At 40.1% G+C, this 26,192-nt stretch overlaps 1 protein-coding gene across 4 annotated transcripts in view; it reads left to right on the forward strand.

Moving 5' to 3' along the window:
* The first annotated feature begins 898 nt into the window (after positions 1-898).
* LOC133865900 (uncharacterized) overlaps positions 899-26,192 on the forward strand; it is a 35,353-nt gene continuing 10,059 nt past the window's right edge. For 2 of the 4 annotated variants that reach the window (XR_009899826.1, XM_062302413.1), the window contains exons 1-11: positions 899-1,047; positions 1,523-1,588; positions 1,692-1,769; positions 7,539-7,586; positions 7,732-7,830; positions 9,623-9,734; positions 14,229-14,274; positions 14,492-14,563; positions 22,596-22,658; positions 22,776-22,930; positions 23,031-23,095. Coding sequence is in view for 3 of the 4 variants with exons in the window: in XM_062302413.1 (XP_062158397.1) it covers positions 1,044-1,047; positions 1,523-1,588; positions 1,692-1,769; positions 7,539-7,586; positions 7,732-7,830; positions 9,623-9,734; positions 14,229-14,274; positions 14,492-14,563; positions 22,596-22,658; positions 22,776-22,930; positions 23,031-23,095 (808 nt within the window). In the remaining variant the exon portion in view is untranslated. The remainder of the gene's footprint in view (positions 1,048-1,522; positions 1,589-1,691; positions 1,770-7,538; positions 7,587-7,731; positions 7,831-9,622; positions 9,735-14,228; positions 14,275-14,491; positions 14,564-22,595; positions 22,659-22,775; positions 22,931-23,030; positions 23,096-26,192) is intronic. The other 2 variants (XM_062302414.1, XM_062302415.1) reach the window with 2 other exon arrangements.

Raw genomic sequence — 26,192 nt, forward strand, 5'->3', positions numbered from 1 at the left:
TGTGGTATCAAAATGAACATAGAGGACCCTAAGCTATGTTAAAAAAACAATTTACTCCCCATAATAAAATTTCGTCCACTGATTTAACAGATTTCGCTAGCGTGACAATGACTTAAATATGACATGTGTCACAATTTTATTAGCTCTCACATATCACACTAACTGAATATGTTAAGTTAGTATACGAGATTTGATTGTAGGGAGCAAATTGTTTTTCTTTTTTTTGCCTACCTCAATGACTAATGAGTTCATTTTGATACCACATTGAGCTAATTACAAATAAGATAAATTATAAGGACTAATTTTATATTTTTTACAAAAAAAAAAAAAATACTATATACCAAATCACTATTTCATTACTATTAAATCAGTCGTTGATATAAAAGAAAAATTATGATAGATTTTTTTTTTGATAACAGGAAAAATGGGAAATGAGATGAAGTCACAACACATTGAATGAATTTTAAGAGGAAGGGATAGACAGACAGTTTTACAAACTTGATCTAACACATCTTTTCAAAATGGCCTATCTCTTAAAAAGAGGGAGGAACTTATAAAGCCATCTCACTCCACTTTACTTTTCGATGTGAGATAACAACACTTTTTTATTTCTTTTTTCTTTTGATAACAGGGAAAAGGAAAAATGGAATGAAGAAAAGAATTTTAAAAGGAAGAGGTAGACACAAGTCTTATGATAGATTTGGAGTGTCATGTTAGGAAGGGATAGAGATATAAAAGTGATGGAATATAGCAGTCCTAAAAAAAAAATAAAAAACCGGTTGAATCCACCACTGGACTGGAGCCCCAACCGCATTCTAACCCGATTAACATGAGTGAATAAGCAACAGCAGCATTGACACACACATATATATATATATATATATATAAGCGAACAACACCCCACCCATTGCACGCTAATCGTAAGTTCCAGACCCACCCGATCCCACACGCTTCCTTCACAGTAGAACCCTTCTTTTCTCTCTCTGGTTCTCATTTTCACAAAAAACCTAGTGTCCGCTCAGAACCGCAGCGCCGACTTCACCATGGGTACGTTACCAGCCCCCTCTCTCGGACTCTATTTTATTTTCAATTATTTATCTGAATTTGTGTTTTAAACTTTCACTCGCACACGCAAATTTTGAGGTAATTTTGTTATAGATCTTTGTGAATTATCTGAGCTCTGATCTGAGTTATCCTAGTGTTATTTGAATTTCTCGGTAAATTTTGTCAATTTTTGTTATCGCTTCTTTTTTTTTTTTTTTTGGGTTCAAATTTATTTGTTTATTTTTCAGGGGATTCCAATATCCTCCGTTTGGTTTATGAGAAAATCGAAAGAAAAAATTGAATTAATTTGAATTTTGGTACCTTATCTTATGTTATTTTTGTTCATTAAAAAATTATAATTAGTTAAGCTGAGCTTGGATTATTGGAGTTACTTTTTCTCTCAGGGTATTAATGTTGAGGTTGTGGTGAATTTGAGAAATTAATGGAAATGACTTGTTTAAACTTCTTTAAATGGTAGATGCTGATGAGAAACAAATGATAGATATTGAGGAGGAGATACGTTCTTTGCAGCTTGACTCGGCAGGTACTATTGAGATGGCACATAAACTGGTTTCAATAAATAATATGGATGGTTGATTATTCTTCTTCGTTTGAATGTTTTTGTCTATGTTGTGATTGGAACTTAGCAGAAGAAAATAATGGGGTTGTTAATCCTGAGGATGCAAAGGCAGAAGAAGTTGAGGAAGTGGATAAGATGGAGGAAGGTTGGCAGTCCCATTTAAGTTTTACTTAGTCCATTGTTATTGTATATTAGTGTGAAAGATTGTTTATTTCGTTTTGGCTTTGTATATCACTGTGTGATTTATACGTCACGAATATGTTTTCTGCTTCTCTTCAACTTCATGTGATTTCAGGCTGAGTTCAAATGGTATTGAAATGGGGAAACTGTTGAATGGTTTAAATGAAAATTAAGATGTTGAATTGGAAAGATATTCCAACATAGTTCAAGTATGATAATTCTTAAAGTGGATACATGAATGGGCATGGGAAACACTTGTCTACAGGAAAGAAAATTGCATGGTAATACAATTACATTGCCTGTCTTACAAGGGTTCATTATACCTGCATAGGGTTGTAATTTGTGATGGCGTGTTCAGGTGTGCTATGATAGTGAAACTATTTCATTTTGTTAATTCAATGGACTTAATAAGACTTGGAAGTTGTTTGGTAAGTAAGTGGGAAATGGAATATTTATTTGAATAGTAGTAAGAAGTGATTGATGTGATATAAAATTTGAGAATGTTTTATAGAAAAGTGAAAAAGTTTTGTTTTGTAGTGGGTTTTTTTATTTGAATAGTAATAAAAAATTATTGATGTGATGTAAAAAGTGTAAAAAAGTTAGAATGTTTTTTATTTGATTTTTTTGGGAGGAGTGAAATGGGAATTGGAAATTTTACAATGGGTTACCAAGCAGCTCCTTGATCATATATCTTTAGATGTAATATTCTCCCTTCTGCGGAGTAGAGTTGATGCTATTCTTATATTTTGCACAGTAGGAGCTGTTGTCCTGCTGCGTTGATCTCTAATATTTATTTTCTACCCTGTTTTTTGTTCATCATGGATCTAAAATTTTAGTGCACTAAAATAAGAAGAAAATAGTACGATTTTGCTGGTAGGCATTGACCTCTTAGATCCTTAACCCCAATTGGCCATAATTAGATTTTCAATTTTACTTTCACCCCATGTCTAGAATACAAATGATTGATTGTCAGCTATATTGATTCCACTTATGCTCACAGCGATCTACTTGTATAAACTATAAAGACAACTCAAATCAACTGAACTAAGCCTCAAGCTAAATGGGTCGACCTATATTTATGTTTTAAAAATCATTCTGGTTGTTGATGAAATGTAATCTATGGAGTATAGAAAATACTAACCGAATCTCACATAAATTCCAACTTTGTTTAATTATAGCTCAATGGTGATCAGCTGTATTTTATTTTATTTTTTCCTAAATTGTCTTCCTAGATTCATTTTGTCTACCATAATTTTACCCCATCTCATTGGTGACCTGGATCAGGCAATTAGATTGTGCTCAAACAATAAGTTTATAGGATAATGGTTCCAATAGTGTTAACTAAATCAAAACCAAAGCATCGTTTCAGACAGAAACTTCCGAGGATGTGGGTCCCGTGCCGACGGTCGTTTTGGGGTGCTCTCTTCGGCCGGAGACGACATCACCGACGGACTCTGGGTTGATTTCGGGGTTGTCTTCTTCTGGGGGTGGGCCTAGCTGTCGGAAACTTTTTCCAGCTGGAGATGTGGGAATGGGTTTGACGAAGATTCAGCGGGAGATTTCGTCAGGGACAGAATCTGGGGTGGTTCTGGGGCTGTCATCGTCTGGGAGTGTGTCGAGCCATCTGCCTCTCGTTCCAGCGGCTGAATCCGTCACGCTGCCTAGTCTCGATGCTTCTGTCCTTCTGTCTAGCAACTCAATTGGTGTTGGTGCTGGGTTGACTAAACCTTTCTTCCCTTTTCCTTCTCTCTCAGGGGCGGCTGAATTGGGTGAGAAGATTCGTTCTTCTCTTCTCGCGGTACAGTCTATTAAACCTTTCCAGAGCTATTACCGGAAGGCTAGGGAGCTCAGGGAAGGTCACTCAGTGAAGTGGAATGAGGGGTTGTTAGCAGATTCCCTAGTTGCTTCAAAGACGCCTATCTGTTTTGCTAAAAAGGAAGTAGCTGCAGTGCCTCCGTTGAAGAATTCTGTGGGTTCTGCGAAGAAGGGTTTCCTTTGAAAGGGGTTCCTCAACCCTCGCCTGGCTACGATAGCCCCTACCGCGTCTCATGAGGCCAAGGATGTTGGGTTGATAGGGCTTCACTCCCCACCTGGAGGTCGCATCATTCCTTCATCCGTAGAGGGCAATGGTTTTTCTCATTCTCAGGATTGGCCTGTCGGGTATGATCTTAATGGGGAGTTAGTTGTTTGGGAGAAGGATGGTGATTTTTGGGATGGGTTGCCCTTAGACTGGTCGTTGGACGGGGTTCAGTGCGAGGAGTCTTTGGCAATCCTTGATGCCATGGAAGATGAATTTCATCGGGACAAGATGATAGCACGTCAAAAGATCAAAGGAAAGAGGGAGCTTTTGAATTTGAAAAGTTCCATTAATTACGGTATTGCAAGCGCTCCTTCTAGGCGCGGGAAAGGTAAGGCTCTCATGTAGTAGGGTTTTGTGCCCTCGTGGGTTTAGAGGTTTTCGGGTTTTTAGGGCTTGCCTCCTTGTGGGTTTTGTTGGGTTCTTTTGTGGGCTGTTCTTAGGTGATCCTTTTGGGCTTTAGGGTTTTGTTGGGTGCTTTTGGTGGGTTGGCTTTGGTTGTTCATATGTATACTCTCTGTGTACTTAGGGGCGCCTTACGCTTTTTCTAATAAAACTTTTCCTATAAAAAAAAAGTTAGTGTTAACTAAATCTGTACATTCTATAGCATTATCTAGTCATATCCGATTAGTAACCTGGCTAATTGTGCACTAGTAAATGCTCCTGCAATGTTTTTTTTTTTAATGAATCATAATTTTATTGCAAGAAAAGGGCAAAGCCCTCGTATGCGAAAAGTATACAAGAGACCGAACACCCTGTAAGCTTGTACAATCTAAAAAATTAACCACATCCGAAGAGGAGAAGTTAGAAACATGTACATCAACCCAATCTAAAAGAGATCTAAAACAAGAGGCTTTTAAAGAAATCGCGTTGGGCTCGCAATCCTAAAAAAGAGACCGATCCTTTATCTCGAAATGCTTATTAAGAAAGCAGGAATATCTTTTTAGATGGCTCATTTGGGACATTCCCGCATCTGGATCTTCCAACAATGAAGCAGCTCTAGGATGTTGCAAGGCATAGCCCACGAAATTCCGACTAATTGGACAACCAAGTGCCAAAGATCACTATTGTACTCGCTATGAATGCGAAGGTGATTTACAGACTCCTCATCCTTTTTGCATAGGCAACTCCAATTTACAAGAGAGAACCCCGCCTTCTTAGATTATCAACCGTGAGATTCTACCCCTTGTTGTTGTCCATAAGAAGAAAACAATGTGGGGAGAGGCCTTAACCTTCCAAATACTTTTCCAGGAGAACAAACAATGCTCTCCAGTTTGTAACATTTTATAGTAGCTCCTCACTTCGAAATTGTGTCTACTAGCTAGGGTCCATGGCATACTATCCACCTCTCTCAGATGGGTTTTCGAGAAGTATAATAGATTGAGAAAGGAGTTGAGGGATTCCAGCTCCCATTCTTGGGCCTTCCAAATGAAGCTCGGATTCAAGTGGATAAGAGGAGCTAGAGGAAACCTAGTAGTCTGACACCAAGGCCTCCTTGTTATAGGCTATTGAATAAAGTTTTGGGAATGAGTACTTCATAGCCACCTCTCTGCGCCACATGTGATGCCAAGAGTGAATTCAGGATCCGTCCCCAACCTTGAAGGAGACATGGTTGGAGAAAGACCCACAACAGTTTCTAATATCCTCCAAAGACACCCTGTAAGGCCCTCGTGCTTCCTCTGAGCACCAACCCCTTCTTTGGACCCCATACTTCTCAACAATCACCTGTTTCCATGAAGAATTCTCCTCTTGCACAAACCTCCATGAATGTTTGGGTCACATTCTCGTTTGCTTCGAGGCTATTTCGGGCTTGAAGGTGAACCTCTGGAAATCTAAGTTAGTAGAGCAGTAGGGGAGGTACCGCATTGGGAGGAGCTGGCCTATATTCTCAGTTGTAGCATCTTGTCTCTTCCCCTTGAATGTATGGGTCTTCCTCTGGGTGCTTCTTTTAAATCAAAAACCATTTGGGATGGGGTATTCGAAAAAATGGAAAAAAAGAAAGAAAGTTGGCTAGTTGGAAGAAGATCTACCTGTCCATGCGGGATCCCAAAGGAGAGAAGGCTCGGATAGAGGAGTTGCAGCTGCATCTAAACACAACCAGATGGCTTGCAACTCTTATCAAGAGCACTTTATCCAGTCTACCTATGTTTTTATCCCTCTTCCCATTACCAGCAAGCATTGCTAGGAGATTGGAGCGTCTTCAGAGACTTCATTTAGAATGGTCCAGGCGAGGAATCCAAGTTCCACCTGGTGAATTGGAAGACTATTTGTTCTGTAGTAGGATGGTTGGGGGTAAAAAATCTCATGTTGTTTGACAATTCTCTTCTTGGTAAATGGCTATGGAGGTTCCTTGAACTTATAATAGGGTGTTTATAGGTATTTACATTTAATGAATATGCTTAGTTGGTATTTGAGGAGATGCATTTGTATGTTTTGAAATAGGAGGAATTAGAGAATCCTTATTGTGTTGCTATTATGTGGGTCCTTTGATTGATAGGCATGAGGGTGTAGAATTGCTGTTTTGAAGAAATTTTTGGCTCTTTACCCTGGGGGTTGGGGTGTCCTGCATTCTTTTAACGTGAATTATGCCTTTTGTAGCTTCAAGCAACCTTGGTAAAATGTTGGTAGGAATGTCTTGCGCTCGTGCTGTCTATTGAAGTTGGGAATTTATCAACAAAAAACAATTTGCTTGCTTATGAGTAGTTGTTCTTCATGAATAATCCTATGATTCATAGGATGATTTAATCCGCAGTTGTAATGGTTAGGAATTTAACCAAGGATTATGACCTGCATTTTATTTTATGGATCATTTAGGTATATTTGTTGGGAGTGATTGTTTAGAGTTTGAAACGTTAGGAGCTGTTTGAGAAGATGGTTGTTTGCTCTTGTTTGGGGCAAAACCAGCCCCTGCTTTGTTTCCCCACAGAGATAAAATAAAAAGAAAGGGGAAATATACTTTAGCTCCCTGAACTATCACCACATTTCATTTACAGTTCAAAACTTTAAAAAGTGACATCGAAGCCCCCCACCACCACTGCGTGTCAAATTAGATTCTTTTGCATTTTTTTCTTCAAAATAACCTTATAGTTATTAAAAAATAACCATGGTAAAAAAATTAAAATTATTAAAAATTAAACAAAAAAAATGAAAATGCCAAAAAGGGGTTGCCCTTTTCATATTATCCCCCGTAATTATTTTTCAAATGGTTATCTTTTATTTTTTAAGTTCTTATTTTTTATAACATCAAAGGTATTTTGGGGAGAAAAACGCAAAAGTGTGTAATTTGACACGCGATGATAGTATGTTGGCCCCAATGTCACTTTTTAAAGTTTATACATGTAAATAAAATGTAGTGGTAGTTCAGGGGGCTAAAGTATTTTTCCCTTAAAAAGAAATATTTATTAGATGTTGATCACTTGTTCACTGATTCAAGCTGCCTTCATTTTATTTGCCATTTTTTTTAATTGGTAAGTTGAACGTGGACCTAGTGGGTTTTGAATCCAAAAAGCCATTGCTCACCCATTCTTGTGACGGGTGGAAGTTCTATTTGAGACAAGGAATATTTGCCTTAGTCATGATTTTAGTTCATAAAACTTCAACTGAAGAGATTTATTTATTTATTCATTTTTTTTTTTGTTTTGCTTTGGATGGTTTCAGATTCGAAGGAAGATGTCCATAAAGAGGCAGTGCAGGTTGAACAAAAAGGTGCTTGCACAAGTATTTTTTAATTCTGACTTTTTGGTTATAATTATGTGCAATTTAGCTTTTGTTTTATATCTAGTTTTTTTTTTTTAAATATTTAATCCAATCATAATTTTACTTGTGCTGACTTCTTGGCTTGGAATCATAGTGAAAGATAAGGAAATCTCTGCCTCAGATAAGAAACCAGTGGTTGAGAAGGAGGTTTCTAAGAAGAGGCACTTGAATGTTGTCTTTATTGGCCATGTTGGTAGGTTGATCCATTTCATGGTTTTTCTTTATTTAAAACTGTTGGCTTCAGGATATATTCTATCTTTTGTGATGTTTATCTTTGAGTGATTATCGATCTTGTCATAGATAATGTAGGCTGGTGTGTTGTCTGCAATACAAATTGACATAGCAGTAGTTGAGATAAGTGATTATGACTTGCTTTTCTTTCGCTCTCTTCTAATTCTTATTCTTCTTCTTCTTCTTCTTCTTTTTTTTTTTTTTTAAATTTTTTTTTTTTTATAAGTTTTTGAGAGGGGAGGAGAGTAATACTTCGTAGCCCTCATACCCTGACCAATCTTGTGCTAATGGAGTTTTTTTTGTTCTCTTACGTCTGGAAATGAAAACATATTTTGCTGTATTGTCTTGATCAGGTTGAGAATGAAAAGCAAAATCACACAAAAATATGAGAATGTATGTGCAATGCTAGAAATCTAATGCTAATTTTAGGTTGTGCGGAAGAATTTAAGCTTTAGGGGACATGTAAGGCGAAGGGGGATCTCTAGGTTTCTTATGAAGTTCAATTATGTTTTCTGGAAATCTTTGTACTTAGAGGCGCCTTTACGCTTTTAATGATAATTATTGAGTACTTATTAAAAAAAATTATGTTTTCTACAATTAAAGTTGGATGTTACTACAGGTTTGATTGTCCCTATGGAGCCTGCTTAGCTTGGTAAGTTTAAATGTAATTACTTTGCAAAAGATCGTAGTCTCAAAGATGGTTAAGATGGTGTGATAAAATTGCATTGAGCTAGACTGTATACTAAATGGGGAGCATTCGCTGGAATGTGACTCCCTGAGTTGTCCTGGATTTTGCTTGCTTTATTTTTATTTGCATATTCTTTAGATGGATTTCCTTATGTTTTTAACAGGCTTGTGTGCTGCTATGCCAAATATTATGATGTAACTCATTACAAATATCTAGTAACATGTAACAAGGTGGCAGTTGAAAGTGTGAGATGATAGGGTGGATGCAACTTTCTAATTATCTGGTTATTGGGTGAGAACCGAAAGGGATCATGGAAATGCTAATATCTCAGGCTTCTTAAATGTGAGGTTTTGGTAGTAACATATGCTCTCTCTAGATTCAGTGGTTTCTTCTCTTCTGGTTGCTGTGGGAACGTTTAGTTGGTGTGAAATGGGCTTATCTTCCGCCAATTTCCAATAACTGCCGTATCTTTTAAGTGGGAAATGCGCAGAGCGAGCGAGTTAAGCCTAAGCCCATCATGATGTATTTAGGAGGCTTAAAAGTTTTGGTAAGTGTGAGGTTAGTGGATGGGCGAACATAATCAACAGATACATATTATTAAGAAGTTTGCTACAGCCAAATTTACTAAATTGGAAACATTCCAAAACAACCCTGGTATACAAGCAATTGTAGGGCAATTGTAGGACCGCGAGTGTTTGACCACTGAAGTCACACCAAGTAATAGTCCATGCTTAGAACCGTAGGAGTTTGTCTTGGACAATGGGATTCACTGTCTCCCCCTTGTGGTGATAAGGACTTGATTCATAATAGCCTAAATTTGATCGAATTTGTAGCTAGATGTGGTAGCTGTGACTTTCATTAAGTCCCATAATTTTGATGTTTTGGATAGCTGGTGATTGAAATGGGAAGAAGGGGAATTATTGCTTTCGTGGTATATTGTTTATTCATAAACCTTTGCTTTTTGTATTTTTTTTTTAAATTTTGTTGTAGTGTATTTAGATGTGGTTGATCCATTCTTATTTTATGCTTCATAGATTTATAATCATGTTTTCTGTATTGGTTGTAGATGCTGGTAAGTCCACTATTGGAGGCCAAATACTTTTTCTCAGTGGTCAGGTGGATGATCGTACAATCCAAAAATATGAAAAAGAAGCAAAGGACAAAAGTAGAGAAAGCTGGTGAGACCTTGCTTCATTTCATAGTTGTTAATTAAGGTTGACAATGTATGTTAGAACATTCAAGAAGGTAGATTTGGTTATTATTTTACTATTAGTTTTATGTGTATATGACGTCCCACATCGCTTGGGTATGAAAATGATGATGTGCTTATATGTATATTCGCACATTTCTTGACACAACGCATTTTAAAGTCATGATGGCCAAGAGCCTATCAGAACTCCGCAGTTAAGCGTGCTTATGTGAGAGTAGTACTAAAATAGGTGACCTCTTGGAAAGTTTGGTTTATGGGAGTAAAAAATGGACAGTATATACTGCTTTAAAAAGCGTTGTTTCAAGAAGGGTGTGAATATACATATAATCACAATCTCATTATGATACCCAAGCGATGTGAGACGTCACAATAGAGAACTTTAGTGTCCCAAATTAGTAGGGCTATACATTTGTCGAATGGGAAAGACGGGACATGTTAGGCGACTTGAAGCGATTTATTAAACACCGGCAACCATGTAATGGACTTCTGATGAAATGGAGTGTCAACTAGAGCTCAATGGTAAAGCCTAAATTCTCTTGAGAACTTATGTTTTACGAGGACGTTATGTATAGTTGGCAGAAGAAGCATAGCTACTTATCATGAAAAAGAAGAAGAAGAAGAAGAAGAAGACGCGTAGCTTTAGGGGAAAACGTGAGAAGTGCATATGAGATTGTCTTAAAAGATGTCAGCAGCATTATATGCTTTTTTCCCTAGAATGAAACATTTTAATTTGGTCATAAAATCCATTTAGGATTATTTTTACTGGATAGGTTGTAGAATAATGGGCCGTTAATGAAGCTTCTGCAAGAAGTGATTTGATTTGTGCTGAAAGTGCTAAGAGAATAGAGAATTTGCTTTGGAGTTACTTGCATTGATGGGGCAGGACAAAAAAAAAAAAAAATTACCAGTTTGATGTAGGATCTTTAAGGAACTCATCACTGGATTAAGTTTCTTGATAAGCTCTTGAAGGCTTCCTGGATGGGATTTAATGTCTAAGAACTTAGGGGCGGTTAGATTGTAGAAAAGATTGGATCTGATGAATCTTTAAGGAATTTGATGGCTGTTTGGTGTGGAAACAATGAATCGAAGTAGGAAAAGAAAAGATAAACCCTAGGCAATCTCTCCTAGATTTTTTAAGTGATCATACCAGGAGAAAGAAGGCAATCACACCCTCAAAGCTTTGAGAAAGCTGATGGAATTTTATTGAATTAAATCTCTATGATTTTGATAGATTACCTAAAAAGCCTGCATATAGGTTATTTCCAATCCTTTTCCTAGAATAATAAGACTCTTAAATGACAATGAAGAGTAATTAATAAAACTTTTTTTTTTTTTTTACAAGTGATAAACCAATCTCAATAAAAGTGTAAGACACGCCTTCGTACACTGAGAATATACAAAGGAAACACCTAATTAGAAAGAGAAAAGTGAGCAAGAAAGACATCAAAGCTAAATAACAAAGGGTATACATAAGCTGTAGTCCAAAGGTACAAAGTATGGTAGAAAAAGGATAAGACCTCTTTCAAGGACCTTTCCAAATCCTACTTATAAAAAAAAAAGGGACCTTTCCAAATCCTCAAAGCTTTTATTGTTCATTTCACTCCATAAGCACCAAAAGAGGCAAATAGTCGCCATTTTCCACACCGCATCACTCCTCGGCCTTCCAGAGGACCACCAACAAGCAAGTCAATAACCCATCTGGTCATAACTCGGAACAACCTGAAACGACTGAAGAGAAAACTCCACAAAGCAAAGAAGGGAACAATAGCATAGAAGAAGAAGATGATCCACGGACTCCCTAGTCTTCTTACACATGTAGCTTCTGTCTATCACGATAATATGCTGCTTTCTGAGATTATCCAGGGAAAGAATCTTGCTGCTGACCACGCCAAAAAAGCCCCCCTTGAAGGAGCCTGACCACACACTTTTCCAGGGAAAGTGATTACCTCTAGAACAGGCCATGGAGCAAAAGAATGACTTAACCTAGAACAAACCTTTTTTGGAAGAGACCCACCACAACTTGTCTTCTCTGTCTCTTCGCACTCTAACTGAATGCAGCACCTGGAGAAAAGAAGCAAAAACATTCACCTCCCAATTGTGCGCCTCTTATAAGCACCTCTGTGAATTTCTCGAAATTTGCTCTACCATTAAGATGCAGAATTTTTCAGAGGATGCTTTGAAAATGCGTCTCTTTCCCTTTCACTCAAAGATAAAGCCAAATATTGGTTTAATTCCTTGGAAGCTAACACGATCACTTCGTGGACTCAAATGCAACAAGAGTTCCTTAAGAAGTATTTTCTCATAGGAAGGACCAACCAAATCTAGAGAGCCATCTTTGGTTTCTCCCAAAGTGAAGGGGAATTGTTTTATGAGACATTGGAAAGGATGAAGGACCTTCTTAAGAAGTGTTTGCACCACGCTGTGTTAAGATGGCAACTTGTGCAATGATTCTATGATGGCTTGACTGAGCCTCATAGACAAATGGTGGATGCCTCATGTGAGGATACTTTTATGCTGAAAAGCGAGAATGAAGCATAAACTCTCTTTGAGAATCTTGGTGAGAATTCAATACAACATGCTTCATCTAGTCGTAGGATGCTTACTCTTAGTGCTCCTAAAACCGAAGGTCTTTTCGAGGTGAGCAATCAAGTGGATGTGACCACCAAGGTGGACACATTTTCTAGAAAGATAGACCAACTCATGGCAGCTGGCTTTGCTCCTACCACAACCCCTCACACCCATCCAGCATGAGGCGTGATCATTTTTCTCTAGCCCTTCGCACCATGCTAAGGATACAATTGGACATTTTAGTAAAGCTCACGTTTCACTGGTTGGCACTGCCCAGAAACTCCAAATTGTTCGCAACAAAGGCGTCCTACGCTCGAGAAATACCAAATAAGGCTGGGAAAGCTATCTTAAGAGCCGTGTCCCCGCACCACAAATCATGCCAAAAGCTGATATCGGTTTTGTCCCCCACAACAAATCAAGTATAGCTTGAGAAAGAATCCCAACCTTTTCTGATGTTCTTCCACACCCCCACCCTAAAGGCTCTTGCTGGCTTAGGGGAACACCACCCGCCCCAAGAACTGTTGTATTTGGAGTCGTCCACTACTCTCCACCACGCATCTCTCTCAATCCCATAGCACTTCAACCATTTACCTAGGAGAGCGCGATTAAACATCCTCAAATTTCTAATCCCCAACCCTCCCTCAGAGATCGGAGAACAAACCTTGTCCCAGCTAACCAGGTGATATTTAAATTCTTTTCCTATCCCTCCCCATAAAAAGTCTCGTTTGAGCTTCTCAATACTATTGGCCACACGAGCAGGAATGAGAAAAAGAGACAAGTAGTACATAGGTAGATTGGAAAGAGTGCTTTTTATAAGCAAATTTCTAACAAAAGAGTAACTAAAGTAAAAAATGAGGCCCCATATTGAAACTAGACCACAGTTCTAGAATCTTTGGGTACTTGATCTTGGTTTTTCTTGTGATCTTTGCTGGTTGCATCAGATTTATAATAAGCAAAATGATTGCGTACCCATTGAAGGACTATATAGCCTTGGATAGAGCTAAACAACAGGAAAGAAGGATGATCTGATTATCAAAGGGAGTCAGATGTTGTTGTGGTTGTTTTAGTCTCTCATAAAGGATGGAATGATCAGGCCTTGATTTCCGACAAAAGACTGAATTTGTAAGCTAATTATCACCTGTTTTAAATACATATAATATGATAATATTTGTAGATTATATCATGCTAGCATGGTAGGTATTTTTTTTCCCCCTGTATTAGAAGATTTTTCGTTTTTTTTTTTCAAGTATTTTCAAATCTTTCAAGTACTATTGCCTTGCCATATCCATATTTCCCAACAAGTTTCTGAAATGTATGTACTGAGTTTACTGAAATGTGACAGTGGATACAATCTTTTTATTCTTTTTTCCTTGAGTCCACTGTTTTTATTAATCTTCCTGCATATCTTGAGTAATAAGCATACTTCATCTTGTTTGGAAAGATACCACATGCACACATATGCCTTGAGGGTACCATGGTCCCGACCAAAACTCCCCACCTTTGTCATTTTACCTGGCAAGCATATGAAAATTACATGGAGTACTAGTTTAAAATTCCCCCCCCCCCAGTCTGGACTTTTCACTGTTTGGCACAACTTCCATATAGTGATATTTATTTAATATGGATTCAAACTTCACCAGGAATTAGTGGAAATTTAGTTGTGATTTTTATTTTTGCATATTTGTAATTTTATGGCTTTTGTAGTTTTAGTTATCCTCCACCCTCCCTTTTCACCTTTGATCTCCTTTCCCCCTGATGCATGAATATCTCTGAAGTGATAAATAATCCTTTTGGTTGAAATTGCATGTAATTATATAATTTGAATCCATAGCCCATGGTAATCATCTGTTAGTTCATTTTCCTTGGCTGACTACAACTACTGTTATTGTGCTAGGTATATGGCGTATATTATGGACACTAATGAAGAGGAGAGAATCAAGGTGTGAGTCCAATTTATGCTAATAGAATTTGCATAACTAGCCTGGCTATATATTGTTGGTTATGTTCTGTTGAACATTTTTATTCATAAATAGTATCTGTTGATAAGTATTATGAGTTTTATTCGAAGGGGGGAAACATTTCTGGTCATAATGCTTATAACTTATCGTCTTCACCCTGTATTTACCTTATTTAACTAATTTGTAATGCTGATTGCAGGGGAAGACTGTTGAAGTTGGAAGAGGTCACTTTGAAACAGAGACGACAAGATTTACAATTTTGGATGCACCGGTGAGTGAACTTAGCATCCACAATACTGTTTCCAGACACTTTCTGTTTTTCCTTTTTTGTTTAAATCAAATGCGTCTACTAGAATAATTATATACCGATGGATGAGTTTATAAGTTAGAGAAAAAGCTTTTTTTTTTTTGATAAGTAAGAACTCATTAAAAAACGCAGAGGGGCGCAATCCTAGTACACAGGAAGTATACAAAAGTGTCCCTAAACAGAGGAAATGAAAGAACAAGAAAGTAAAAAGTCAGCGAACAACAAACTACCCGGGCTATGCGCCGACACCCAAAGATATAACAAATTAAGCACCTTTCTACAAATAGCCCCAACTGAAGACTCCACATCCTCAAAAAGCCTAGAATTTCTCTCACGCCACAAGCCCCACAAAACACATAAAGGAACCTGTTTCCATATACGAAAAACAGGACCACGAACCAGCAAAGTTCCCCAACCCCTCAATAAATCCACAACACTACTAGGCATAACCCACTCCACCCCAAACAAGCTATAAAAATAACTCCAAACAACCCGTGCCACATCACAATGAAGAAGAAGGTGATCAACGGACTCCCCATGCTTTTTACACATAACACACCATTCAACCACCACAATACCACGCCTTACGTAAATTGTCATGAGTTAAGATCTTTCCTAAAACCGCTGTCCAAACAAAGAACGCCACCCGCTTTGGAGCTTTAACCCGCCATATACCCTTCCAAGGAAAAGAGACCGCCTCGTGACAAACTAAAGCATTGTAGAAAGTCTTCACTTCAAAATTCCCCCTCTTGGAAGGATTCCACACCACCCTATCAACCTCCCCATGTCGAACCCGAGTAGAGTATAACTGATCAAAGAAGGACATCACCATCTCCACCTCCCAATCTTGAGCATAGCGCGTAAAGAGAACATTCCAATGAACCACGCCTCCAACCATAGACAAATTATCCACCACCCAAGTATCAGGAGAACGCGCAATAGAGTACAAAGTTGGAAAACAGAGCTTGAGAGGCTTGTCCCCACACCAAAGATCATGCCAAAAGCGAATATGAGACCCATCTCCCACCTCAAAACGCAAAAACTTGGCAACACTATCCCACCCCCTTCGAATAAACTTCCAAACACTGACACCATAAGGCCCCGTAACCGGTAAAGAACACCAACCTCCCCTCACACTCCCGTACTTTACCTCAATCACCGATCTCCACAAAGCATCACGCTCTTGAGAGAACCTCCAAATCCACTTCCCCAATAAGGCTTGATTAAAATTAATAACATTACGAACACCCAGTCCACCAGCCTTAATTGGAGTACAGACTCGATGCCAATTGACTAAATGAAATTTAGTCTCATCACCCAAATCACTCCACAGAAACTCCCTTTGAAGCCGCTCCAGTTTCTTTGCTACACTCACAGGAATAGAGAACAGAGATAAATAATAAGTAGGAATGCTAGAAAGAGTACTGTGAATCAAAGTTACCCTACCACCCTTGGACAAATACAGTTTCTTCCAACTAGCCAACCTTCGTTCCACCTTCTCAATAACCCCATTCCAAATAGAAATAGATTTGAACGACGCCCCCAACGGCATACCCAAATAAGTCATCGGCAGAGACCCAATTCTACAACCCAGAATATGAGCCAAAGACTCTACATCTTCCACCTCGCCAATAGGGACCAATTTGGATTTGCCTAAATTGATCCTCAACCCTGACACCGCTTCGAAACATAAGAAGATACACCTCAAATTTCGAACATGCTCGGCTTGAGCTCCACAAAAAATTAAGGTATCATCCGCAAACAGTAAATGATTCACCACTAAAGCTTCATTACCCATAAAGCCCACTGAGAAGCCTGAAAGCAAGCCTTGGAGCATAAACGTATTCAACATCCTGCTAAGCGCTTCCATAACCACTACAAACAGCATAGGAGAAAGGATCACCTTGCCTAATCCCGTGAGCTCTGAAAGAAACCAGAAGGGACGCCATTAACCAAAATGGAAAATTTTACCGTAGAAACGCAAAATTTAATCCATTTCCTCCACCTCTCCCCAAACCCACATCTCTGAAGCATGTAAAGGAGGAAATCCCAATTCACGTGATCATAAGCTTTCTCCAAATCCAGTTTGCACAATAATCCGGCCTCCCCTGACCACCTTTGGCTATCCAGACATTCATTGGCTATAAGAACCGAATCCAAACAAAAGCATTCTGAGAGTTCGAAATAATTTTTCCCAACACTAATTTGAGCCTATTAGCAAGGACCTTAGAAATAATTTTATAGACCTCTCCCACCAAACTGATAGGCCTAAAGTCCTTAACCTCCAAAGCATCAGCCTTCTTAGGAATAAGGGAAACAAAAGTTGCATTCAAACTCCTCTCAAACTGGCAACTATTATGAAATTCTGAAAATACCGCCATAATATCTTTTTTGAGAACCCCCCAACATTTATGAAAGAAAGCTATAGAAAAACCATCTGGACCCGGTGCCTTATCCCCGTTCATCTCCCGCACCACCTCCCACACCTCCTGCTCCTCAAAACCTCGTTCTAACCAAAGACACTCATTCGCATCAATGGAGGAGAAAGAAATACCATCCACCCTTGGCCGCCACGAACTCTGCTCGGTGTACAGGGAGTCATAATAATTAACAATATGATCCTTAATTACCACCGGATCAGAAGACAAAGCCCCATTGATCCTCAAAACTCCCACATGATTGTACCTCCGATGCGAATTGGCCACCCTATGAAAGAATTTGGTGTTATTATCCCCTTCCTTCAACCACAGAGCCCGAGATTTTTGCCTCCAATTAACCTCCTCAAACAGGAGAGTTTTTTCCAGCTCCCTGATCATGTCTGACTTTTGAACCCTCTCCTCCTCCACTAACCCCCGAGCTTCTTCAAAACACTCTAGCTCTTTAATACCTTCTTCTTCTTCCCTACATCACCAAAGACCTCCCGTTCCAGATCTTCAAGTCCACTTTTAAAGCTTTCAACTTGCTAGCCAGCACAAAACTCGGCAGGCCTTGAAAATCATAAGACTCCCACCAACGTTGCACTTGTTCTGCAAAGCCAACAGATTTGAGCCACATGTTTTCAAATTTGAAGTATTTTTTCCCCCCTCTATGCGATCCACAATCCAACATCAAAGGAAAATGGTCTGATAAAAGTCTAGGCAAACGACTTTGCGACACATCAGGGTAATGTTCTTCCCACTCCGGAGATAACAAAAACCTATCAATTTTAGACCATACCTGATTATTGGACCAAGTGAACTGCCCTCCTTGGAGAGGAATATCCTCCAAACTCTGCCCATGTATGAACTCTGAGAAATCTCCCATAGCAGTAGAAAAACCACCAACTCCCGATCGCTCACTCGGAAACCGCACCACATTGAAATCACCCCCAAAGCACCACGGACTATCCCACCAACTCATCAAGCCAGCCATCTCATTCCACAATACCCTCCTCTCCCCATCATCATTAGGCCCATACACACCCCCAAAAGCCCATAAGAAATTATCTTCAACGTTACGCAATGAAACAGCTAAAGTATACCTTCCCATGCATTCATCCACCTTCTCCACAACCCTCCTATCCCACATAATCAAAATCCCACCTGATGCCCCACAAGCCCCCATATAACACCAATCCACATGATGGCAACCCCATAAACTACGAACCACCCCTCTAGTAATGACTTCCATTTTTGTTTCCATCAAACACACCAAATCAACCTTCCATTCTCTAATGAGCCCTTTAATACGCAATCTTTTATCCAACTCATTAATCCCCCTTACATTCCAAGAAAGAATTTTAAGCTTCATTAACACAAGACACGCCCTTGCCCTTTCCTCTCCTCCTATAAGATTGCTCTCCCTTCTTTTCATAGTTAATGGAACAGTCCAGCCGCTTAATCTCCCTCTGGCCTTTTACTCCTGATACAGAGGTAACCAAAGCCAAAGAATCAACCAAAGATTGGTCCCGCTTGGCTTCAATTTGTTCAAACAAAGCCAACAATTTATCTTCAAATTGGTCACAAGACACTCCTACTAGTTTGTAGTAACCCTTCACCCTCTCCATCACCCAACTAGGAGACACATTCGAAGCAGAATCCTTGTCCAACTCCACTGCCAAAGGCAAAACCAATAATGGGCCCAAACCCTCCACCTCATCCCCCCACCCTCCACATTTACAGACCTGAAATCAGAATGGAAGCTGAAATAGGACAACTCCTTTAAGCCCTCCTGCTCTCTTGGAATGCCCACTGAAGAAACACCATCCCCCTCAGAGATCAAAACAGAAACCAGCCCATTCCTAGACCTCAAACCGAGAGGGCCAGAAACCAAAGAAGGAGAGGGAGAAAGATCCGAAAAAACCAAAGAGTCCGATGGGTCAGAAACAGCCCCGACCCCCAGTGCATCTTCTGCCTTCAACAGAGAGTCGACCACAGCAAGATTGGCCTCCGGACCCTCCAGACCAAGAACAGCCCCATAAAAAGGTTCCGGTTGGACAGCATTAGAAGAAAACGACCCACCGGAACCCTCTGGAGTCACCGGAGAAGAACCCATCCTCACCGACAGACCCGCTCCATCCTTCCTAGCCGCTGCGACAGAATCAGGCCGAGGGCCCTGCACGGGACTGGACAACTGCTTCTCCGAAACAAAGAGACCAGCCGTTAACATGGGACATGACCCACCTGGAGGCTCAGAGACTGTCGGAGAAATCTTAGACCCGCCGCAGTCCAACGTCGACGACGGACCCACCACAGGACGCCCTACCAATTCCGCTAACGGGTCAAAAGAACTGGGTATCGGGGCTTTCGGAACCCAACGCAGTCTTCTCTTCCTATTCTTAATTCTTTTCTTCCGCCCAATACACTTAGACTTAGACCCAGGCCCAAACGAGAAAAGCCCTTCACAAATCCTGCTAAGAGCTTGATCCACATCAGCCTTCAGCTTCTCCAGCTGGCTTTTCCACAACAAAAGAGAGGGAAACGTGTGCTCTACTCCTGTCAGCTGATAAACCTCAGAATCACCACAGAAGCTACCACCCTTGCCTCGAGCAGCAAACTTCATAGGCAACAGACTGCCACCCATCCCATCCTTCACGTTCTCTGCGCCACAACGGTCACAAAAATCCTTCTCCAATGGCTTCTCTGTTCGGGACAGCTCCTCCTCAACCGAGTGAACACGGCGCTTCTCATCTACCGGAGCCACTGGATGAGGCAGTTTCTTTTCCACCCCCGGACAATTTGCACCTCTACGCAGAACTTCCACGAATGAAGAAACTCCATTTTTCCTGGGAGAACCAACCGGGATAAAGGGGACAGAAACTTCCTTGACATCCACACCTGCTCCACGAGTCCTCTCTGGAACTGAAGCTAAACGAACCGTGCCATGCCCATCCGGAACATTGAGAAAATCTTTGACCTTACCCAGCTCAAGAACAAATTTGCTCCAACCCCGCCCCTCGTATCCTTCAGGGATGCAAATAAACCCTCTCCGACCCCCCACAGCGTAAACAACCACTTCGAAGAATCTACCAGCAACATTATCGCCTCGTCTAACAATGAGAACCTTTGACCCCTCCCTGAACGACCTGACAAAATCCTTATCCCTGGGAAACCACAACAAACTCTCCATCGTCGAAACTAGCCACCCAATACTTAGAACACCCAGCAAAACCAGTCCTGAAAAGTTCCTCCTCCTTTCTTCCACTCTCACCACCGAGGCTCCTTCTACCACCGAAAACACAAACGACTTCGCCTCTACCCAGCACCTCCTCTCCATCTTGACTAGATTTTGCTCTCAGAAACAGACCACCACTTCTCAAACTCCTCAAAGTGCCAAAGATCATGAAAAAGCTTAATAAGCTTTATAGATTTGACCACATTTATCAAGGATGTTTGCACCACATACTCTTTATCACACATGGCATATTATAGTTTAAAAAAACTATCATATGATGTTTTGATATTTTGTGTTTATTGGAGACTTTTTTGGTCTGTCCTTAATTTTGTTAGCCAATTGGATTTCCTCATGGGGAAATTTGATTTGCTAGACGGATGGCTTTTAGGTATCAGTTTGTTGGGGGATGGTTTGTAGTCACACCAAATTTGAATTGGATGATGGTTCAAATGTTAGATTCTGGCATGACCTGTGGTGTGGGGATATGACCTTGAAGGATGGCTTCCCAGTTTTATTTGGTATTGCTTGCGCAAACTATGCTCCTATTGAGGCTCACATGGTAAATTTGGGAGGGTGTCATTCAATGGAACATGAGCTTTGCAAGATCGGCTCAAGATTGAGAGTTAGATGTTTTTGTCTCGTTTTATAGGTTGTATTCGGTAAGATTGAGACATGAAAGGATTGACAGGCTATGGTGGGTCCCTTCCAAAAGAGGGATGTTTGATGTTAAATCTTTCTATAATGTCTTGGGTTGTCTTGATGGTTTTCGTTTCCCTGGGAAGAGTGTTTAGAGGACTAAGGTCCTGTTGAGGGCGGCCTATTTTGGGTGGTCGGCGGCCTTAAGAAAGATCCTTACCATTGACAATATCCATAAGCGGAACGTCATCATGATGGATTGGTGGGTTATGTGCAAAAAGAATGGAGAGTTTACGGATTACCTTCTTCTTCATTGTGAGGTTGCTTTTGGTTGTTTTGAGTTATGCCAAGACGAGTTGTTAATTTGTTTGCTTGTTGGTGGACTGCCGGCAGCACTCATAGTGTCGTTGTTTGGAAGATGATGCCTTTGTGCTTTTTTTGGTGTTTATGGCGGGAGAGGAATGATCGGTGTTTTGAGGACCTTGAGAGGTCTTTGTAGGAGTTGAAATCTTTTTTCGTAAACACCTTATACCTTTGGACAGTTGCTTATGTTTCTCCTTTAGTGATTAGTTTTCATGAATTCCTTGTTCTTTTTGCCCCTTCTTCTTAGGCGGCTTTCTTTATATATATGCCTTACGCTTTTAATGATATTTCGATTACTTATAAAAAAAGGGGCTATCAGCTTGCAGTTAGTGCAGTTTGTTCTTATAAGATGTTTGCACCTCATATTCTTAATCAGACACTCCAAGATTGCAGTGTTTATAGAAATTATCATATGCTTGTTTTAATATTTTTTTTGTCTTTAAGATATTTAGTCCAGTGATCAATTACTGGGCTTCTACATCTCAAAGCTTTGAAATACTGTTTAAATTGTGTTTCTAAGTTGATATAAGTGGATAATCTTGTTGAAAAATCTTTGCACTATTCATTTGTATCTATTTTTTCAAATAGTTAGCTGTTGATAATGGTTAAAGTATGTAGAATGCCATTAATGAGGGACAAATTAACTTAAGATATAGAAGAAAGATGTAGTGTTAACCGACTATGTCTATGAAGGTGGCATCCTTAGCTTGGATGAAGATTTCAGTACTAATAATTACATATCTCATGATTTTGATTGATACAAGTTAAAATGGCTGGATGGAGTGAGAAGAGGTAGAGTGAGACTTAAATTAATGTGTAGAAGTAGTTAAGAAGGATATGTTACATAGGGAGTCGGCGGAGAGTATGATTTGGATAGGATAAGAACAACAAAAATTTATGTGGCTTACCCTGGCTAGTTAATGAGTATCCAAAGGCATGAGGTCTAGGCAGTCCATTTATTCCTTGGATTAAGTTAATTCCCTTGTCCCTAACAAGTTGGTTTTCTGTCGTTCTAGGCATACCACTACAAGGCATGAGGTCTGGTATTGTAACTCTTAGATAAGTTATTTTTTTGGGGGCACTTAAGGTAGTGTTTGCTTTCCAGTAAAGGAAATAAATTAAGAATCAAAAAGATTGCACATGACTATCTGGTTTCAAATATTTTACTTGCTAGTGTCTAATAGATGGACAAAGAATTGTCTGCTTCAATACCAGTTTTCAAAATCCTCATTTCCTTGTGTTGTTTTTATTTTTTTATTTTTTTATTTTTTTTCAGTTTACATTTTAAGTTTTGGCTTCTTGCGGAAACATTTTTTTATTTTATTTTTTCTGTTTGGTTTTTCAGGGTCACAAAAGTTATGTCCCAAATATGATCAGTGGTGCATCTCAAGCTGATGTAGGCGTACTGGTAATTATAAATTTCTTTCTTGATGGTCAATGATCCTGAAGTTTGGGCATCTATTCGTTTCTGCATTGGTCTTTGATGTGTCCTGCATTATGGATATTTATTACTCTCTCTCATTAGGTAATTTCTGCACGAAAAGGGGAATTCGAAACTGGATATGAGAGAGGTGGACAGACCCGTGAACATGTTCAGCTCGCAAAAACCCTGGGTGTGTCTAAGCTGCTTGTAGTTGTGAATAAGATGGATGACCCTACTGTCAATTGGTCAAAGCAAAGGTGCTTTTCCTCTCTTTCTCTCTCTCTCTCTCTTTGCGTTTGTGTTTTCTGCTCTACGCTTGTGTTCTCCAGTAGTTTCTTCATGTTGCATTTCTCCCAGGTATGAAGAAATTGAGTCGAAGATGATTCCATTTTTAAGGTCTTCAGGATACAATGTCAAGAAAGGTATTGGTAGACTTTTTTTCATGCCTCATATGGTTTTTGGCTTTCACAAACCTTATTATTATATTGCATTTTCTATTAGCTTCTAGTTGTGTGTGGTTTTTTTAGGGGTATTAAGATAGGGGAAATGCTAGGGATACCAAATTTTTTACCAAGAGATGGGTACGAAGATGATGTGGAGCTTATTCATTGGAGATGATCAAAACAATTAATAAAAAGAAATGCTACAGGTACCAATGAATAAGCTCCATATCATCTTGGTATCATCTCTTAGTAAAAAATTTGGTACCTCTAACATTTCGCTTAAGATAGAGGGTTTTTTTTTTTTTTTTTTTTTTTTTTTTTTTTTTTTTTTTTTTTTTTTGTGGAATGCAAAGATTTGGCATAGTAGATATTATTACTCTTGATGGAGGTCGACTGAAACAACATATAGGATTGTCTTGCACTTCTCTATGAGCTTGCCTCTTGGTATCCTTTCAATGGCGATCATTCAAGATATTACTGCTTGACTCCAACTTGCCCCTTTTTATATTTGCTAACTATGTTTCAATGCCATGGCAAATTCTATGGTTTTTGGCTTTGCTATGAAATTTTGTTCAGCAATGGTTTGTTTGCTATTGATGAGTGGAATTGTTTGGATTCGTATTAAAGTTTATGATTGGATACTTCTATGCATAGAGAGATCTTGGAAATCATACCCAAAGTGTGAACTTTTATCTTTAAGGAGTATTTGAGGTTTATTTAATAGGGGTGGGTACACGAAGTTGTTCTCTTTTGGAGGGGTTCCTCATCATTAAAAAAAGAAAAAAAGAAAAGAAAAGAGTATTTGAGTTAAAGATCACTAGTGGTATTTAATATGGGTTTTCTGAGTTGATTTTATGTCGCAATCTTTGAAGGTTTCGGTTGAAGAGGGGCATTCTATGTTGTGTATCGTCGAGAGAAGGAGAGGGGTCTCCCGGGCATGGTCATGGGCAAGGTTAGTGTGGAGTGAATGTTGGCTACCATGGAGGTGGAGGCATTGGTCCAAGGGGAGGGGTTGAAAGAGTTTTTCAAATATTCTAGGGTCAGTAGCAAAGCTTTTCTCGCACATAGGTGCTTGGATAATCATGGCCGGTTCTTAGTGTTGGTGGAGTACTGGGATGGTGCTTGGAGGGGCTTCATTGCCATCCCAAAGGGTCGTGAAGAGAGGGGACAGAAATGCTGTGCCGCTAGGTTGCGAAAGGTGGCAACTTTTCTTGAGTTGTCTTTCGGCGAAGGAAGGTCGCAGTGCCATAAGTGCCTCGGTGGTCCTTAGTCACTTGTTTTGGGTGGCTCTCCCTCGGTGACTGTGTTTAAGGCTTTGGTGGGGGTGGCGGTAGAAGTTCTGATGCAGAGGTAGTGGTAGGGGCGGTGCAAACTCTGGATTTTGCCACGTCAATTTGGGGCAAAGTGGGTAACTCGAAGGACAGACATGAGGGACATGGGTGGTTGTGGTAGGGGGTGTCTGAGCTATGCTCTGGAAAACTTGGTGTTTCCACCGAAGGACACAAAGTACTAAGGACATGAAGGACTTTGAGGGTGATAATACGAGCTAACAAATTTGGAGACATCTTTTGGTTCTCTAAAGGTCATAGTAGAATGTTGTCTTACATGTATAGAGGTGTGCAGGTTTACAATGGGGGCGTTGCAAAGAACACTGAGCTGCTGCCCAAGTTGAAGGGAAAGGCCCCGCTCATTTCACCTACATGCTTTGGTGATTTTATTTCGGGCCCAAGTGGTTTAAGCTTCTCTAGGCCTAGGCATTCTGGAGGGGGGCCTCTATTGTGGGTTTGGGTGCAGGAGCTGGCCTAATTTCTCATCAGCTGAGTTGAAGCCCAATTCCGAAGAGAGGGCCCATTCACCCGTAGGCTCCAGTGTGCTAAACTTCAACCCAATCTCTGTGGCCAAACATGCTAAGGCGCGACCTAAAGGTCCAAATCGGCTTATGTCTCGGGTTATAACCCATGGCCATCCTATTTTTTTTTTGGTATAAGTAATAAAGATTTTATATAAAAAGAAGAAGAAGCATAAGGCGCCTCTAAGCACACAGGAAGTATACACAAGAACAATCAAAGCAGCCTACAATAAGAAAAGAAAACCCAACAACACTAGAAAACCCAAGCCCTCAATCTCAAAACCTGCAGGAGACCCCAACCCTACATTGCTTGCGCCTTGCCTTTCCTAAGCCGGGAGGACGCGCTAGAATCATCGTAGTTGATGGAACTTACTAGATTCAATACTTCTCTCCTAACCTTTGGTCTTTGGACGCGCTGCCTTAACTCCTCGATGGAAGTCCTCTTCAATGGCTTCCAAAATCGCCAAGGACGGATCCATATCCTCATCACTATCCAACTCCCAATCCAAGGCCAATTCGGGAGGTAAAACACCCAAAGGGTAAGGGGAGTTGCCCTCCTCCCCATCCCATATCTCGTTGCCCTGCTCCCACGCAACCACCTCCCTAGACGGACCAAAACCTATTGGCCACTTTTGATATTGGGTTAAACCATTCATCCTGAAATCCTCTCCCTTTATGGCGGTAGGAGAATCCAAAGTTGACGCACCTTCCTTAGCAGCCGAAGTGGACGCAGACACGACTGACATTTTATGTGAGAGATTAACTTGCACAACCAGGCTTTGATTGAGAAACCCTCGTCAAAGAAAACCCCTCACCGGAGGAGACTTAACCATATCCTTCACGGAAACTGCCACACCACCGGAATCCTGCACTGGAAGCGCGACAACTACTTTCCAAACGCACTTTTCTGGCTTCCCTAGCTTTCCGGTAATATTTTTGGAAAGGCTTAGAGTCCAACAACACAGGAGAAGAGGAACGAAGCCTTTTTCCGAACTTAGCCGCCCTTGAAAAATACTAAGAAGAAGAGGATACTTGCAGAGGTAGCATGTCGGAGATGGACTGAAGAACCAAACAAGCAACACTCGAAGAAGAGGCACCCAAAGAAAAAGACCCAACAACATTACTTACCGGAGCCAGATAAGAAGCTACCAGAGTTGCCAAAGACAACAGTGACCGCGGGGGGCGGGAAGAGAACCTAGAATCAATAGGACTCACGAACTTCTGAGA

The sequence above is a fragment of the Alnus glutinosa genome, chromosome 4 (genome assembly GCF_958979055.1).
Source record: "Alnus glutinosa chromosome 4, dhAlnGlut1.1, whole genome shotgun sequence".
Lineage (NCBI taxonomy): Eukaryota > Viridiplantae > Streptophyta > Magnoliopsida > Fagales > Betulaceae > Alnus > Alnus glutinosa.